At 38.4% G+C, this 17176-nt stretch overlaps 2 protein-coding genes across 2 annotated transcripts in view; one reads left to right on the top strand and one right to left on the bottom strand.

Annotated features, from left to right (window-relative positions):
- The window catches only part of CLEC16A (C-type lectin domain containing 16A), a 375787-nt gene that overhangs the window by 211979 nt on the left and 146632 nt on the right, over positions 1–17176 (top strand). The window lies entirely within an intron of this gene.
- Positions 1–17176, bottom strand: part of LOC141930452 (uncharacterized) — an 89277-nt gene that overhangs the window by 22844 nt on the left and 49257 nt on the right. The window contains exons 37-51 of the mRNA XM_074841296.1: positions 16871–17173; positions 15852–16081; positions 14643–14804; positions 13764–13841; positions 12109–12465; positions 11188–11544; positions 9783–10133; positions 7691–7822; positions 6618–6767; positions 6028–6144; positions 5266–5361; positions 4199–4426; positions 3281–3491; positions 1904–2070; positions 408–520 (exon numbers count right to left, since the gene is read on the bottom strand). Of these exons, the coding sequence (XP_074697397.1) occupies positions 408–520; positions 1904–2070; positions 3281–3491; positions 4199–4426; positions 5266–5361; positions 6028–6144; positions 6618–6767; positions 7691–7822; positions 9783–10133; positions 11188–11544; positions 12109–12465; positions 13764–13841; positions 14643–14804; positions 15852–16081; positions 16871–17173 (3052 nt within the window). The remainder of the gene's footprint in view (positions 1–407; positions 521–1903; positions 2071–3280; positions 3492–4198; positions 4427–5265; positions 5362–6027; positions 6145–6617; positions 6768–7690; positions 7823–9782; positions 10134–11187; positions 11545–12108; positions 12466–13763; positions 13842–14642; positions 14805–15851; positions 16082–16870; positions 17174–17176) is intronic.

The following is a 17176-nucleotide window of genomic DNA, read 5'->3' as shown; positions in this document are numbered from 1 at the left end:
GTACAGTCATACTGATACCAACTTAGAAAACTGAGTGAGTCTCCATATTTTTACAAGGTTCAACTGTGCCAAAATGATTTAATAACATTTAAACAGTTATGTCAAGTTAGGGTATATTTTTAAGTACTTGTCTGGCTCAGACCTAGAGTTTTCTGGATTATTTCACTGTCTGCTACTTCGATGCTGTGGAGGCAGGCAAAAAGACAAGCAAACCCCAAGCTGTGAGGAAGGGAATCGCTCTGCAGCCCTTCATAAACTTCCTGAGGTACACAGACTGTTTGGTGTGACTATTCATCAAAGATTTGTTATCCATTTCACCAGTGCTTTGGTGACTAAAACAGTAACATTTTCCATGGAATCACAGTGGCCTAATGACATTTTTACAGTGCTCAGAATGACCCTTTTACCCTTGCTGGTCTTTTTTCCTACTGACGGTAAAGGAGAAGGTCGTGTTTTGTTCATAGGTCAGCCTCAGAGCTCCTTCCACTTCATTTTCAGTCAGGACTTCTTGAATTGTCATCTGTGCAGGGGGGAAAATAAACAAATCACACACCATAGCTTCTACCCAGCATTTCACCTAAACTGAGCACAATCTCTTGACTGACTTAAAACCATCATCTTGACTGAAGTTTATCTTCTAGACAGGCCTTACAGATGCTTACTAGACCTAAATCAAAAGCATCAAGAGATGTCTTCCTTTTTTCCTGTATGTTTCCATAGCTGCTCATATGCATTATTGACAAATATTAGCCTTACTTTCAATGTACCCTTATCTGGTTTAAGTCTAGAGCCATTAGTTCTTGTTTATGTCTCCTCCACTCATATACTGTAAAGAAACTGTCTTTCCTTCTTTTTTTGATGAAACAGATGGAGCTCCACAAATCTTTTACTCCAGGGTATTTTCTTCCTCCCACAGCTGCTAGCTCATCTACAGCTTTATCCTGAAACTGCTAAAGAATCCCTGTGGGGAAGATGAGCACCACCTTCCACGCTGAAACATCAACACATGTTGTGTTTGCCAAAGTCTGTAGGAACAGTAATTTCTGAAGTCCCATAATTATACTCAAACCTTATACATGAATAAGGCACCTAAAGATTACCATCTCTGTTTTTTCTTTTTTTCACTCAAACATTTAGAGGATAAAAGACATTTCACTAAAGATTAGGGAGGGAAGAAACAGGGGATATATATATATAATACGTTTTAATAAAATGTTGGCATTAAATAGTCTCTTGAAACACTGACACTTAATATGCAGGTTTAATATTGATTTAAATTGATTTAATGTTTATTTTCAGCAAAGTCTACCTTTGATTTTGCATCCTAACTACATATCCTCTTGTCTGAAGAGAAGGTCATGGATTACTTGGATGTGCTGTTCTACCCTCCAAAAGGGAAGGAGACATTTCAACTACTACTTCTTTCTCTCAAGGGATGAACAGGTACAGCCTTTGTTGATCCTATCAAGTAGTCTGGAATACAAATCTATTTGTTTATTCAACACTGAAACATTTTAGGTATCAATGGTACAAATGCTTTAACCAAGCCAAGGAATTCTCTGAGTACAAATGACAGCTGTTTTCTACCAAAAGTCCTTTCTACTTTAGTAAACCAGATCAGCTAGGAAGTGACAATAAATGAGTGTCTTCCTGAAACGATTAATCCTGAAATCTGGGATTTCAGGTACCTGCTGAGTTTCCTTGGAAGCAGACCATTAGAGCATTAGCTCTGAACTTCAATTAAACAAGGATTCAGATAATCTGGGCTAAATCACCTCTCATCTGTATTTGTATAAACCTGGAGTAATTTCACTGAGGCCACTGGAAGTGCTCTGGGTTCATGCTAGTGTAATTCAGATGACAGCTCTAATCAAACCATAATAAAAGATCTATAGTTTATTACCTTAAGAAAGAAGGGAAGTCCCAGATGATGGAGAAGTGATATTGAATGCTTCACCTCTGCCATGAATTCAAATATACCACAGAGTTGAAAGTCTGTGTCAACATCCATAGTCACAGTTATATCTTTGTCATCGTATTGGATTTCACAGATAGTCTTGGCTTTGTCTTCTAGATAGCAAGAACAAAGTAATGCCATTTTGAGGGGATCATTTTCACTCTGCATAACATCAATCCAGCTAGCTTTTGGGTTAAGACATTCATTATGACAGTCATCCATTCAGGATGACAAGGGCTTTGGCCTGTGCTTGGAGGACTGCAAAGTGTTTTGCATGTCCTTGAACATACAAAGTCTTGAGCTAACAGAGCTTGTGTGTCCATGTAGAAGTGTTAAGTGACAAGTCGGTTCCCAACAGTAACATGTTTTTGCAGCTAGAGCTGACTAGCTTACACAGCCAACAGTAGCACTTGGCAGACTTGGCCACTTCTTCTAGAGAAGAGCTCTGAGCTGTTTTACCTCTGATGACTCCTTCAGTTCCAGCTACAACAGACCAACACTGCTCAGACATGACTTGAAGACCTTTCCCCCACTTTCCTACCAGCTTTTCGTATTTGAAAAAGAAAATATAGACTGCTAAGACATAAAAACAAGATGAGAGATGTGAAACCCCAAAACTCTTTACAGAGAAGACATGTCTGGAACCATACAGTGACCACTCTGGCAGCTGTCCTGAAAGTCACCTGTTGTCCTGTTGCTTTCTTGAGAATGGGTGAAAGTACATGGTGCCACTAACATTAGTATTGATTCAGTGCCTGCTAACCTGAATAATTCCTACTCTTTGGTGCTCTCACAGCTGTTGGGGTTCTCTTCAACTTGAATATACTCCCACGTGGGCATTGAAGGTACTTGACCACAGTGTACCTCAGCAGTTGAGGGACATGCAGATAGGATTTACGTCAGGGCAAGTTTCGAGGACAGACTGGCTTGTTCAGGATGGGTCTGCCTCCTCTCCACAGTTCATACAACAAAAGCCATTTAGAATTATTTTCAAAGCCCACTTTAAACTACAATGGAATTCACATTTTTTTGTACTTTGTAACAAGGTTTTTATTTTGTAACAAGGAATCTTATTTTATGCAGCTAAGTATCTTGGAGATCACCTGTTTTACCAGGTGTTGCACCACACGAGATCTTCCCTGGACGATCCCTTACCAGATGTAATGTAACAGTTTAAGAATGACAATTATACTTACATACAAGAAAAAGCGTCTTTTTAGGTATTTCCTGCAAATTTTAGTCAGTCTGTAGCTGTTGAAGGAATAGCTGAAACATCCTCAAAGAGCTATTATGTAACAAGAAACCTGAATGGCAGGTACCTACCTGATTTCTGTAAACTGAGAATCAAGTTGATTGCCTTAGGGTAGCCAAACACCTGTAGTGCCTCACTACTATGTACACTTTGGCAAAAGATATCCACTTGGTGACCAACATAATAGGAGTTTATTATGTATGTGATCGATGTTTCTCCAGCTGCAATGTGTATATATCTTTCTTGAGTAGTGTTGTCTCTCCCTTGAAAAACCACATCTACCTAAAAAAATACATGTAGATATGTTCTTGAAACATTTAAGTACTATTTAATTTTAAAACAGAAGACAAGTGGAAGTGAAAGTTCTTTCTAGTCTATACTTATGTCAAAAATCTACCCATTAACAAAAAAAATCCTAGCCTTTCATTATTCACCTGCGTCTTTCCAGTATGAAATCCATTCAACAGAATGAACTTCAAACCATGCCAGCCTCGTTGATTTATGTCCAATTCTCATTAGGTTCTCTTTTATCCCACAAAAACATGACTCCCTTTATAGAAAGGATCCTTGATCCATGCACACTGCCAATATTTACCAGATAGTAGGTACTCCAATACTTTCCTGAAAATAGCACTTAAAGAAGTACTTTAAGTATAAAATTCCCTTTAAAGAACATAGAAGCAATATTCCAATTCCTGATGCGACATGCTGAAACTATTCTCCTGTAGAGTTACGGTATCAACAATACACAGTGTACTAACACTGATCAGAATGGAATAACCTGGTCCAGAAAGCAGTCAAAAAGAAATTTTCTACTTCAGTAGTTCAGGTTTCAGCCATCCATAGTTTTTAAATATCAGAAAATCTCAGCTTTCATCCCGTACCTTACAAAACAGTAGTTTTCACTCAAGCCATGGCCTATTACATTATAAGAAAGGACAGTAATTTTAATGAAAAGGGGAAAAAAAAAAAAAAAAAAAAGAAGCTACCTGTAAAGATGATGGGACTCTGGCTTGTAACAGCCATGGCCAAGTATGATGGAAATTTCCAGTTATGTTGGTACTTGTTTCAAACTCCTGGATTTGTCCTTCAAGAACTGTTAGGTGAGCACCATAATGCGCTTTCATACTAAAGCTCTTGATCACTTTCAGGTTTAAGATAGCCTGCGTGCAACAAAGGTAAACTGTGAAAAGACAGCTTTGTAAAAGGTAAAGCTCCTGTTAGTCAGGGTTCTATCTTTGATTCAGGCAGTATCATCTCAAAGATGTGTCAAAAAAATTAATCTCATGTAATTTCATAACACAACACAGTTACAGATGTCCCTTTTATTTTTAAATTGATATTTTAACATGTATTCTCCAGTATGGCCATGCCTTAACCCTATTCAAGCAGTTACATGGCTAACAAAGAGTAAGTGTTGCTCTGCAGGCTTCTGTATCTCAGATAAAAAATATGCCAGTATCAATACTCACCTCTGCCTAGTCTATACAAGGTACACTGCAGATCTATCAGACTAGGCATATGAGCTAAAATGCATTGTCCTCCTCATGCAGCACACGCTGCAACCTCAGCTGTGACTTGGGCTGTTCACACACTGGGAACCAATCTCCAACCTCTTATTCCTATGGAAAGTTCTGGTCCAGCAAGCTATTCTCCCAACCCTTCAAGAACAAACTGAGCTTCTGGACTCCCCTCAAGAATAAAGTAAGCATCTGGACTCCCCTCCACCCTGAACTTTAGGGAAAAACAAGACAGAGAGAAATAGAGCAGGAAGGAGAGGGAGGAGGGAGAAAAAGAAAATATAAACGTTTTTAAAACAGAAGGAGGCAGTACGACCCATGTATAATAAGACAAGATGCATATTCAGAAAAATCTTATTCCATCAGGAGCATAAGGAGAAATGTGCTTTTCTGTCTCCACGCTCCACCTAGACAGACAGCACCTTCCCCAACTTCCTCTCACTTCTGATGGGTTACAGAACTCAGGAGTACAATCTGCACAGCAAAGAAGTGACTGATCTGTTATCTGTCCATTGCAGAGTGACATTTCATTTTACCACCACCACAGTTCTCTGCCTCATCTTATCGCAGTTCTTTCCAAGATAGTCCTTGTATGCACAGGTACAGACTTCCAATGTCCCAGACCATTCATTCTGCACAAAAAAAATTACAGTTCGCACATCCTGCAATGCACCTTCATGAGGAATACCATCATACTTCAAATTACATCATGAAGGACAGAAGACTGCTGCTTTCTCTGGCAACTGAATTAAAGGTAAGGAAGGCCCAACTTCAGTAGAGTATAGGTAAAGAAGAGCACTGGGTCTAAAAGTAATGATAAATGAGAATGAAAGCTGAGGTGGTGTGACAGTACAGACACCTTGATTCAGAAGGATACTTTACTGAAGGTTAGATTGTATTTTAAAATGTTGAGAACAATCTTTCCCACTTGCACCTGTGACATGAGGTAGATTGTTTATGGTTCTGGTTTGCTCCACTAGGGCTATATTCTGTAGCAATAAGCTTTTTCTCCTGTATAAATCTTGGCTTTTAACTGAAGTATTATGAAGCAACTTTGAAATCTGTGTTATGTTCTTACACAAGATGGCATAACAGAACAGATGATAAAATTAACAACTGAATTAGTAAAATTCTACCCTCCTTGACAGAGAGACAAAAATTTTACCTAAATAGCAAATGCACAAAATCACATCTACACCGTCTGTTCTTTGCCATCTGACTTCTACAGCTACTGTTTCTGTCATGGCATGATTCCAGGCTGGATTCATGTCCCCCCTTGTCATTGTCTGCTAACTTACCTGCAACTCAATCCTGTCTTTTATTTGCAAAGTCTTCAGTGCCTCTATGTTATGAGTAAGCTTGTAGTTAAGAGACACAACATCCAACTTCTGGACAAAGCTCAGTTCTTCTGTAATCTGTTTAGTCCAAATAAAACATGACAGAAGTTAACTGTGACACATCTCTGATATTGAGACTGCTCTGATTATTGTAATTATTGTACTAATTACACATTAGAGTAAAATTATGAAAACCATGAAAAATTTATGGTGAAGAACTGTCTGATTTTTTTATGTCACAACTTTGTACTGTAATAGGGAATATGCTTCACCAGTGAAGATACTTGGTAAGAAAGGTCTGATACAGTTTGCAAATGGGAGTCGTGGATCATTGCTGATGTCAAATTTGTTGCTGAAAGTGATTGCACAGGAGTAGCTGAAAGACACTGCCTTCATTTAATTAAGGTCTTTAAAACCAAACCAGCCTCTGCAGAGTATTCCTATAACAGTCTCATGCACAGCTATTTCAAATGGAGAAACAGTATTTATCAAATCAGTTAGCTCACTTCAACCTCTATTTCACATCTTACTAATATGGAGGAGACACTTACTTGCTTGTTGTTCACACAGAAGTGAATAAGTCTTCTATAGAAGTTGCTGGTTTTTTCTGATATCACATCAACTAACATCCTCGTAGGAATGCCAATGTCAGCAGCTCCTTGAATGTTATGAGTCAGCACTGCATCCAACTCTTGTCTTTCCTGTTAATATTTCACAGCATATACAGCAAAGCATGTGTATAAACTAAAGCCTGCCACAACACACAGCTCAAACCAGAAATTTAGCAAATCTCTCTGTCCTACATTTAATACTAATTAAAACCAATTGTGTTGAACTTATGGAAGTTACACTGGGAAAGAGAAAAAAAAAAAAATCAAGCCTAACATAGGATAAAAAAATATATATTCCAGCTAAGAGGGGAAAAAGTACAAATGTTTCTCTCTGATGGCAAAAAACTCCACTAGGTATCTGTTTATCTACAGCACTGGAATACGGAGAAATTACCAGTTATGGCAAGAAAGTGAATGATCACAAGGAAGAAGATACTTCTCTCTGTATTCTACTCCCCTGCACTGATGACAAGAGAAGCCAAACTTATAATTGTCAACAAGAAAGCAAGAGATTCAGAGCCTTTCTTGTGCTGTTGTCTTACTGAAGAAACAAAACAGCAGTGTCTCAATGAATTGCTGCCTATTACTTTGCAACGTAAATCACAGTGATCACTCCATAAACTGCAATCTTTTTTCTTCTTGTACGTTGCTGTATACTTTCATAATGAATGAAGAGGGTTATATTGGAGTACCTGTTGTATATGTAGAGTGAGATGAGCATTTGTGGGTTTGCATGTCTTATCATAATGAACATCAAACAGTATGATACAAAAACAGACATACATATACACACAAAGAGCATAACAAGGAAATGATTCAGGAAGTGTCACAGCCTGCATCCTACTATCCTATACATCTGTTTTACTGCACATTACAGGTGCCAGATTTTCAAAGACTTCATTTTTATTCCAACATTTATTACTAAAGCTAGACTATTTGTTCCCAATAAAATAGTTTAAAGTATGTCACTCAGTACTTCATACATGCAGTCTAACAGTCTGCAGGATACTTACCTCAGTGACTTTTAGTATAACGAGTCCTTGTAATTTACTTTCATCAACAGTGATCAGAGTCTGTGAATCTAGGTTCATCTTATCCATCAAAACATAGCCTGAACCATCAATTTTTAGTGGTGCTCCAAGATCCTGTCAAAGCAAAAAAAGTAAATTAAAAAATTTACCACTTTTACACTTACCCACAGATACACTATACACCTGAAATTTTTTATTCCTAATAAGTAGCTCTAATAGCACCCAGCTATAAATCTAGTATATCAGGCAGCGTATCCATAGGATTTTTCAGAAATCTTGACAGCTTTTTATTACATTTTATACATTTTGTCTTTTTTATTCTGAATATGTCTGACATATTTTTGATAAGTGAGCCAACACAAACAGAACACAGGACAACGTGGCAGCTCTTCCTGCCTAAGTGAAAAGTCAATTAATTTTCTATGCTTGGCATTGCTCCAGTGGCCCAAAGCATTCATAAATCCAGTGAAACCAGACAGTATACATATGTTTCTTTTATTATGGCAGCTCTTTTTTTGGAAGAGGGCAGGTGAATCTCATCTTTGTATATTCAGATTTACCCTGACTTGCATACTGAATCCACAGATCATTCTGTGGTAACATCTCTCTTAAACTTCCCATATACTTCTCCTGTCCTTTCCACTCCTGCCTATATAGCACTGACTGGTGGGATCTGTGAGAGGCCAAGCATCATGATATCAGGATTTCCAATAGCAACACAAATTTTCAGTACAATAAGTCAGTGCACAATCCAGCTAAATTCAGAACTGCTACTTCAGGAAATCCTGCTACAGAATTTCTCCCCCTCTACCTACCTACAACACTCTGCCCTGAGAAAACAAACTACTAGGCAAGAATTGAGGGAAGAAGTGCCATTTTTCACTCCTCCATCAAAAGGCCAAAGGAGCTCAGCGTGTCATGCTAACTAGCTGAGAGAGGTCACGGTGCGCTGCCTTTCTTTACTTGGGAAGCTCTGAAAGCTGCCTTGATCCCCAGCTCACACAGCTCCTCCCAGGCAGCAACACTGTGGGCTCCTTCAGAGATGGGGATGTCTGGTGACAACAGATAAGTGCTCTCGATAGGTCTCCCAGAGACAGGGCTTCACTTCCTTTGCTCTGTGTAGAAATGAGACTGTACTGCAAACGATGGCGCATTTGTGTGATATGGAGTGATCTTCTTCCACAGAACTCCAGTTTTCACTGTATTTTTCTACTGGCTGAATCTTTTCAACAAAGAAACTACTGTTTTTCTTGTCCTGCTAGTTGCTGTTCAGACTCAATGTCTATAGCAAGACTTGCACCAAACCCAGAAGTTAAATCTCATTAACGAAACAGGAGGTGTGATTTGGTGGTGGTCTGTCAGGCACTGTACATGGTAAGATTCAGCTCAGGGACAATTTTATGACCAGCATTTGCAAGAATTAGTATAGAGAAATGGCTCACCAGGGCAGACGAAACCAGCTTGTTCAAAATGTCACTTTGTTTTTCAGCTAAATTCCCTGAAATATTTCTCAACTGAGGTCTTACAGGAAATCGTAACTATTGTTTAATGCTGGGTTTTTCACTCTGTGTGTTCTCTGCAACAGTCTTCATACATTACGTATTGGCTGGTTAGCAATTTCAATTTTTTGTACAGCTGAGTGGAAATTTTATGACTTGAAGATTATCTATTTATTTTATATATTTTTAAACTATTCAGAGTTTGGTTGTCAAAATGCAGAGAAACTGTAACTGCTGTTAAAACCAAAGACAGCTTTGAATACTCATTATTTCTGAAGATTAAAACCCTGCAGGTTTTTCTCAACCACGCTTTTGAAAAAATACATCAGAGCTAGTACAAGCGAGTCCATTAGCTGTAGGTACTGATTCACAGAAAATCTGGCTTATACCATACAAACATAGAGTGAATGACTGGCTCCAAATGTAAGATGTAACATTAAAAGAAGAGAATGTTTTTCTTGTTTCTCTTCTACCATTGAAATCATTAGACTATGTTCTTGTGACTTTACTAGGTGCAAAGATCCTGGTTTAGATGTATAAATTCAAGAGTAAAGTAAAAAAACTCCTTCCAATACCTGAATTGTTTGGCATTTGTTTTCTATAAATATTTTCCACTGAAGGTTCTTTTCAGGATTGAAGTCCCCATTCATTTGAAGCTCACAAGCACCTGATTTCATTCCTATTCCAATATGGTATTTTAAGTGGTTTTGTGCAGTGATGGACAGCTTATTTTCCCTTGAGATTTCCTTCAGTTGAGGGAGATCATGCCTGAATTGAATTGCCAGTGTAATCTTTGGCTTGCACTCTGCTCTCACTTCAAGATGGGCAGTCCTGCCTTCTGTTTCAAGGACACAGAGAAGTTCTGCCTGGCACTCGTCTTTCTGAATAGATCCTGTGAGCCGTGACTGAGTTGGAATTCTGAGCTCCTATCAAGATTAAAAGAAAAATAAAAATCCTTCGGATTATACATAAACTTTAAGACAAGTCAGTATTGAGTCTTTTTTCTTCTCCTTTTAGCATACAAGAAAGGAGATTTTATGTTACAATATCAGAGACAAAATCTATAGCCTCTGCACTGACATTTTTCTCTCTCCCAACACTAAGATGGCAATTCTGTCTGAATAAGGTCTGAGGGAAGATTTTAGGACTGCTCTGCACAATTTACAACTTCTGTATCTATTTGAAGTTTTACATTTACAAAAATACAGAATGCCTTTTTTTTTCAGAGTGAACATCCTCCGCTTCATTCATACAAGACCAATCCCCATTTTCAAACAAACTAAGCCACAAAAAATAACAGGCCTAACAAGACATTCTTGCATCTGGTGTTACAAGGAGGTTTTTTAACACTAAAACTTCAAGCTTGTCTTGTGCAACATCCCAAATTAAATGTTTCCTCTCATGCTTTCAAAGTATTTGTAAAAACACTGAAAATTTTTATAAATGTTTAATATTTTAAGTGGTTTTCATTCCCTTTTCATTATGGATGACACACACTTTCCTGTCATTTTTGGTTTTATATTGCTACTTTGTAGTTGAAGAAATTAAAACCGAGGAGTTAAAAGCAAAACATAAATGACTATGAACATCTATAAATAACCCCTAAATTCACAATAGTCATTCTTTCTAATGAAAATGAGGCTGGATGGAAAAACCAAGGAAATTACACAACTTCTACTTTGATAAAAAAGACAGACCAGAGAATATATTTTTTGACAAATAGTTCAAACTAAAACTGCTGTTCAGCCTTAGAGGGCAGTCTTGGTCTGCAAAGGCAACAAGCAGCAAACACTGAACTAATCTCAGTCTACAGAGAACACCTATGAACAGGATACATTAGACACTTTCTTTGCCTAATGCTGTAAGACGGGTATATGTCTTTAAAGTGGTTTTCCAACATTCAAACATTGTTATTTTAGCTAAAACCCTATATTGCCTGCATTTATGCCAAATCTCCCTTTAAAAGCCTCCAAGAGCTACCTGCAGAAGCTGACATTCTGTTTCTGTTTCCAATGTCCATTCAGCTTTTTTCTGAATACAGAGATCTCCTCTAGCCTTAAGTTTGCATTTGCCAGCCTGCAGCAACAAAATTCCCTCAGTGGTGGAGTCTGTGGCTGCAGATAACTGGACAGAGTTTTCAAAAGGCAGCCCAAGCTGACTCAGCCAGTGAACTGAATGCCTGAGCATCCCTTGGAGCGTATATTCGTGTTCGCAGGAAGTGTCTATCTGCACATCAACCATTCTGCCATCACACTGGAGGTTCATTAAGAAGCCAACATTGCAGATGTTCTGTTGAAATGAGCCCCCAAAGGCTACAGCATGAGGCAATCCCATCCTCTGCAACAGAAAAAGATTACACTATTTAAAGCACGCAAGGTAAAGCAACTGTCTGCCTAATTTGTTTCTAATTAATGAGAAAGCATTTCTTTCTGAACCAATATGCTTTTGGAAAGGACCATACCAGACAGCTTGTTTCACAGAGAAATCAGAAATTTATCTGTGAAACAAGAGAAAAAGAAACCAAAAAAAAATGGTAAGGGAAGAAAATAAAAATCCTACAACCTTTTTCTAATTACTGTAGAAGAAAAAGTTTGTAACCCCAAAGAAAACCTCCAAAATTTCAAACAGAAAGGACATGCTTTTCATTAGACTCTAGGACAGAAGTTTATTTTCATTTAAAAGCTATTATTAAGCAACTATTTCATGGCAACAGCAGTAACATCTACTATTTTATTACTCAAAATTCTCATCTTCAAATACACTCCCTCTGCAAGTGCTCTGACTCACTGCTCTGCCAGAACAATTTTCATGACCAAAACTGTCCTCTCCATAAATAATTGTGTCAGGAGATGATCTGAAATACACAGATATAATGCCATACAGAAAACAATCTAGGCTTACCTCTAGACTGACGCACTTGTTTCTAAAAGTAAGTACCCATTGTGTATCTGTTTCATTGCTTGCCAGGCTCACTTCTCCATCAGCGTTTAAACTGCAAGGCCCAAGGACAACACCAAGCATGCCCTTATACTTGTCACTTCTCATGGCTGACACCTTCACTTGGTTCTCTCTGGCAATTCCCAGAGACTGAAGCAAAGGCAAAGAATGCTGGAAGTCAATTTCTAAATGAGGCTGGATGTTAGTGGTGGCATTGAGTTGCAGGCAGGCAAACATGTCATGAAAAGAAACATGTCCAAAGAAGATGACAGTAAAGTTGCTGGTAAGCATTGACCCATTCAGAGAAACTCTTGCTGGAGTCTGAAAAGTTACAGGAAGAACTGTTGTCAGGTTTGTTTTTCTGTCAGGAAACATGCTCACGTTACTGAAAGAGAACTATTTCCCTATTACCCTGACACCATTTTGTATTCATCTTACATATTTAGAAATGCCTAAACAAATGGAGAGATGGCCTAAAATCTTTATTTTACAGTTTCATAATAAAAGTAACAGAAAAAAACCAACTCCACAACTCTGTTAAAACAATTACTAATACCAGAAAAATCAACTGTTATTGCTTTTACTATCATCACTTCTGTTTTTACTATAAGTAAATAGAGCTCTAGCACTGTGAGAATGTGTTCAATCACTCTCAGACCTCAGCAGGAGTGACAAGTGTTATGCATATTGTACCCATCTTACGTGAGGGAAGCACTGAAATGCATTTGTCTTTTTTTGTCATTAGAACATACATGGGAATCAGAGTCTCCGTGATTACTGTCTTTCCAGAGACAAACGTAATCTTCTGTACTGTCACTCACAGGAGACATTTTTAACACTTTCTTAAGAATATGTCAGATTATAAGGTTTCTTTCTCAAACAGTTCAAGAGCCACAGGGACTTTCACAAACAAATGGTTAGACAGAAAGAGCAGAAAATAGAGTAAAAAGTAAACTGCAAAATTCTCAGCTTGTGCCTCCTATGCTCCCTTGTCCAGTTCACATCAGGTTGGTTGTTCAATAACAGAACAAGACCATTTATACTGAGTTCAGTTCTAACTGGCAGAAGATAGAGTTTGGAGACTTCAGTTAGAAACATTAATGTGACTCTTGCCTTTTGCCTGGTGCACACCTCTCACCACCTGATATTAGTTTTCTGCTAGGTGCAAGCTCTTGCACTGAGCTCTAAAGCAGCACAACTTGATTGTTTGCTGTAGGACACAGGAATATCGCCTTTAAAATTGGACCTGTTGGGCCCATAAATATCCCTTACGTCTACTTTGTATTCTGCACTTGGTGCACAGCTGTGCACTAAAGATGTAAATCTGTATCACTTGAATGCAAGTTTGTTGACAATTCTGATTCAGAATAAACAATCCACTGCATAATGGTGAAACTGAGTGCAACCTCCCCCACAGCCTTGTACAGTTTTTGATGGAGAAGTAATCTGACCTGTTTGAATCTGTGAATATTAAGGGAGTGAAAATATCTGAAAGTGTGTGCAAAACTTCCAGCTAACTCAAATCCATTTCTACATCTCTGACACCTTTCAGTACTTAAGATTCCCTTAGTGGTAGTGAAGACAATATGTTGTTGACTGCAGAGTCATGAAGCCAGTACCTCAAAATGTTGAAATGCAATTGCTCCATTGCAAAGGCCAGAAAGTTGTTTGTTAGCAGATTCTCCACTGCAAGCAACCTGTTGGCATTATCAACAAAGCACATTCAGAGCATGAAGAAAAGCAGAGAGGACTAAAATAGAAAGGAGCAAGCTAAAAGGCTGCTTTCAGGATAAAAAGCATGAAGACACTAAAACATAGCTTTAAGATTAAAGGTTAGAGATCAGTTTTAAAAAGATAAACAGTTTAGTGATCTGAGGCTAAATCATGTCTCGTCTTGCATTATCATACCAAAATATTATCAGCATAAAGACAGAAGAATATCTTCAAACAGTAGGAAACCATTACTTGCTAGACAGAACTATTTTTGATACTCTGGCTTTTGATTTTGACAGGAGATAGGGGCATTTCTTATGTTTGGAACAGAAAATACCACTGTCACAAGCAGACATTCAGTGTTTCAAATGCCATCAGCTGTGTCCCCTGCTGCAGAAAGTGAAGTCCTTGGGGAGTGCTGTTGGCTGTCTGAAGGCTACTGCCATTATTCTTCACTCTGCTGTCAATACCACTGCACCCACAAACAGCTATGCGATCCACCTGCAAACTCTGCTTTAGCAAGATGAAAAACTCAGGACTGCATGTTATTGTGCCTGGGCCAACACCCACTCCAGTTTCATGACATAAATGTTTTGTTATCCACCACATCTTGAAAACCTGCTCTTTATTGTTAAGCAAACAATTTTTAGGCTTTCTGTACCGGCCTTGTTTGACAAAAACCCCTCTCCATTCTGATCTGCTAGCTTGCTCTCAGGTAGTAAATCTGAACAGTTGAGAATGGCAGAAAGCTATCAAGTACACTATATAGCAGGATTTCTGCTAACCTCTAGTACACGTGGAACAATGTCCATCAGTCCTCCCACATCGTGGTGAAGTGAAAGAGAAATTTCCATAGCACTGCCAGTGGTTTTCTTCTCTATTTCAATTTTGAGCTGTTCCATCTCCACTGTGGTTGTTATCCCTGCAGCAATCTTTTTAGTGAAATTCTATGCACAAAAGAAACCAAATCATGGAAAGAAACAAACAACAACCTCTCATCAACAACTGACAAAGGCAGAGTCTGTTTCACCATGCTTAAACAGCACAGACTGTGTGAGGGCAGCAGCACTGGAAATAAAAGTGCAAATTCATCAAAGAGGCTTCATTTCAAAAAGAGATTTTCCAATTATGCTAGACCTTCTGAATGCTGTGTACCAATAATTCCTTCTGGCTCCAAAACATGTTGAGACCATTCAGTACCCTAGAGGATTTGGGTCCTAAGGCATACATGATTAAAGCACTGAAACTTCTAGTAAGCAGGGCAAGGGAAACTGCATAGAGTTCTTCCTCCCCTCACCTCTGTGTCTCACTGTACCACAGTGGCTGAACCCACCACAAATGTTACTATGTTAGCAACTTGAGCCTTCTCGCATGTGTTTGAACAAGCAAAATATTTGAATACTTCTTTTATGGAAGGGTAAGTTGAGATGCAAAAGCGCTATATGTTATTCAGAGATCTACAGCAGAAATGCAGATAGAGAGAAGAGTGGCCAAGCAACACAGTACCAGGAAACATGATCCGTGATGCTTCTGTGGGTAGAAATTTCCAAATGGAAAACCATGCTAAACACTCTTCTTGCTCTTTAGCAGACATCCAAAGGATCACATCAGAACTAGTTAAACCCAGTACCAGATGCAATGCAGTACCTAGGCTCACTCACACTTACCTGATGGCTACATATATTAGGCCAGCCTGTCCACTTCCCATTTATAGGGGAAAACCAAAATTGGACAAGACTCCTGTTCCTATGCAGCAAAACACCTCACTTAAATGAGAACTGAATTAGCATCTCATTTAGTCTAGATTCAGCTCCAGGACTTCAGATGACAGGTACACAGCATGACAAGAAGCCAGAAAACACCTTTCTTTCACACAGTAATTTAGTACATCCCAAAAATGCAGATGCTTTTGCAATAAAGTGCACAGGAATAACCTACAGTTATTAGAAATGGTTCTGTCAGAAATTAAATAATCACAGGCACACTCTTCTTACCTCATAATAGCCAGCAGCTTCCACAATAAAAGGGATCCCATGTTTCTTTATCTTTGAGATGTTGTGCTTTAAACTCACAGACAGCTGGGATTTAGGAGGCTCTGTGGACAGTCTGTGACCTCCAAACACAGCAGTAATCCTTTCACTGCCACTCTGCAGGACTATAGTGATGGTGTGATTTCTTGTGCCATGGTCACACACGGCAGTGAGAATGCCATCCAAGGGCAATCCTACTGACAGGGAAGAGAGCAAAATCAACACAATACTTCTGGGTTGTCACTGTAAAATACAGAAAAGATGTATTACAGATTAAGAGAAGCCTTCCATAGCTTTTCATAGGACAGACTTTTTTTAAAGTGTGATCATTCAGTTAGCTGCACTTACTGATATTTATAGTAAGAAAGGATATTACCTACCATATGAAAATCATATTGAAAAGGGATTGTTAAATTAAACTGTGGCAGATGCTTTGAAAGTCAAGGATTTTTCTTTTCTTAATAAAGGATATCTGTCAGTGGGTACTGTGTTCAACCCCAGTAGTCAGCTGTTAGAAAGTTTCAAACTAGACTTCTTCAGTCCAAAGGGACAAAGGCAATTTACCCATTCAAAATTATTGATAACTTCAGTTCATGAAAACACTTGGTTTTGCTTAGGAAACAACACTTGGCATATTTTAGTCTTCAGTATGATTTATTCAATGACTTTCAATGTTTCAATTCTGGCCCAAATCAAAAGAGGCATAAAAATTATGTTCAGAGGAACTGATCAGCATGCAGGAATACAGATGTACAAGAGAAATAATTTACTCTGAAGTAGTTCAAAGAGCTTTTAAAAAATTTTGTATCCATTTTATTGTATTTTCTCAACAGTATTAAAAAGAATGTTGCTAAGACTGGATCACATTTTGTTCTGGTCTAAGCAAAAGCAACTCATCTATTTTCACTGGTCTGCACTCATTTAGATAAATTCAGCTTGACACTGTGTTACACCACACCATCAAGTAGAAGTTTTCTTCATACCTGCATTTTTTAAAAAGCTGATATTATGTGTGAAAGTCCCACTGACTCTGCTGTGCCCATGACTCATGATATTGGAAAAATCTACAGAAAGGGCTTTCTCATCCACCTGGAAGATAGCTAGCCCCCTTTTCATCTCTTTACTCAGCTCCAGGTGTCCTTTCAGTTTTGCCTCCATTGGGATTGCCTGACTGCCATTCTGAAACACAGCAAAAGTGATATTGCGTACGGTGGTATTCCCAAACACATTTCTGTTCCTGAGATGGAGTCCATACAGTGTTTTGTTCACCATCACACTGATGTTACCTG

The sequence above is a fragment of the Strix aluco genome, chromosome 15, assembly GCF_031877795.1.
Source record: "Strix aluco isolate bStrAlu1 chromosome 15, bStrAlu1.hap1, whole genome shotgun sequence".
NCBI classification, from domain to species: domain Eukaryota; kingdom Metazoa; phylum Chordata; class Aves; order Strigiformes; family Strigidae; genus Strix; species Strix aluco.
The sequence above is the reverse complement of the archived record's forward strand: the minus strand, read 5'-3'. Positions and strand labels throughout refer to the sequence as shown.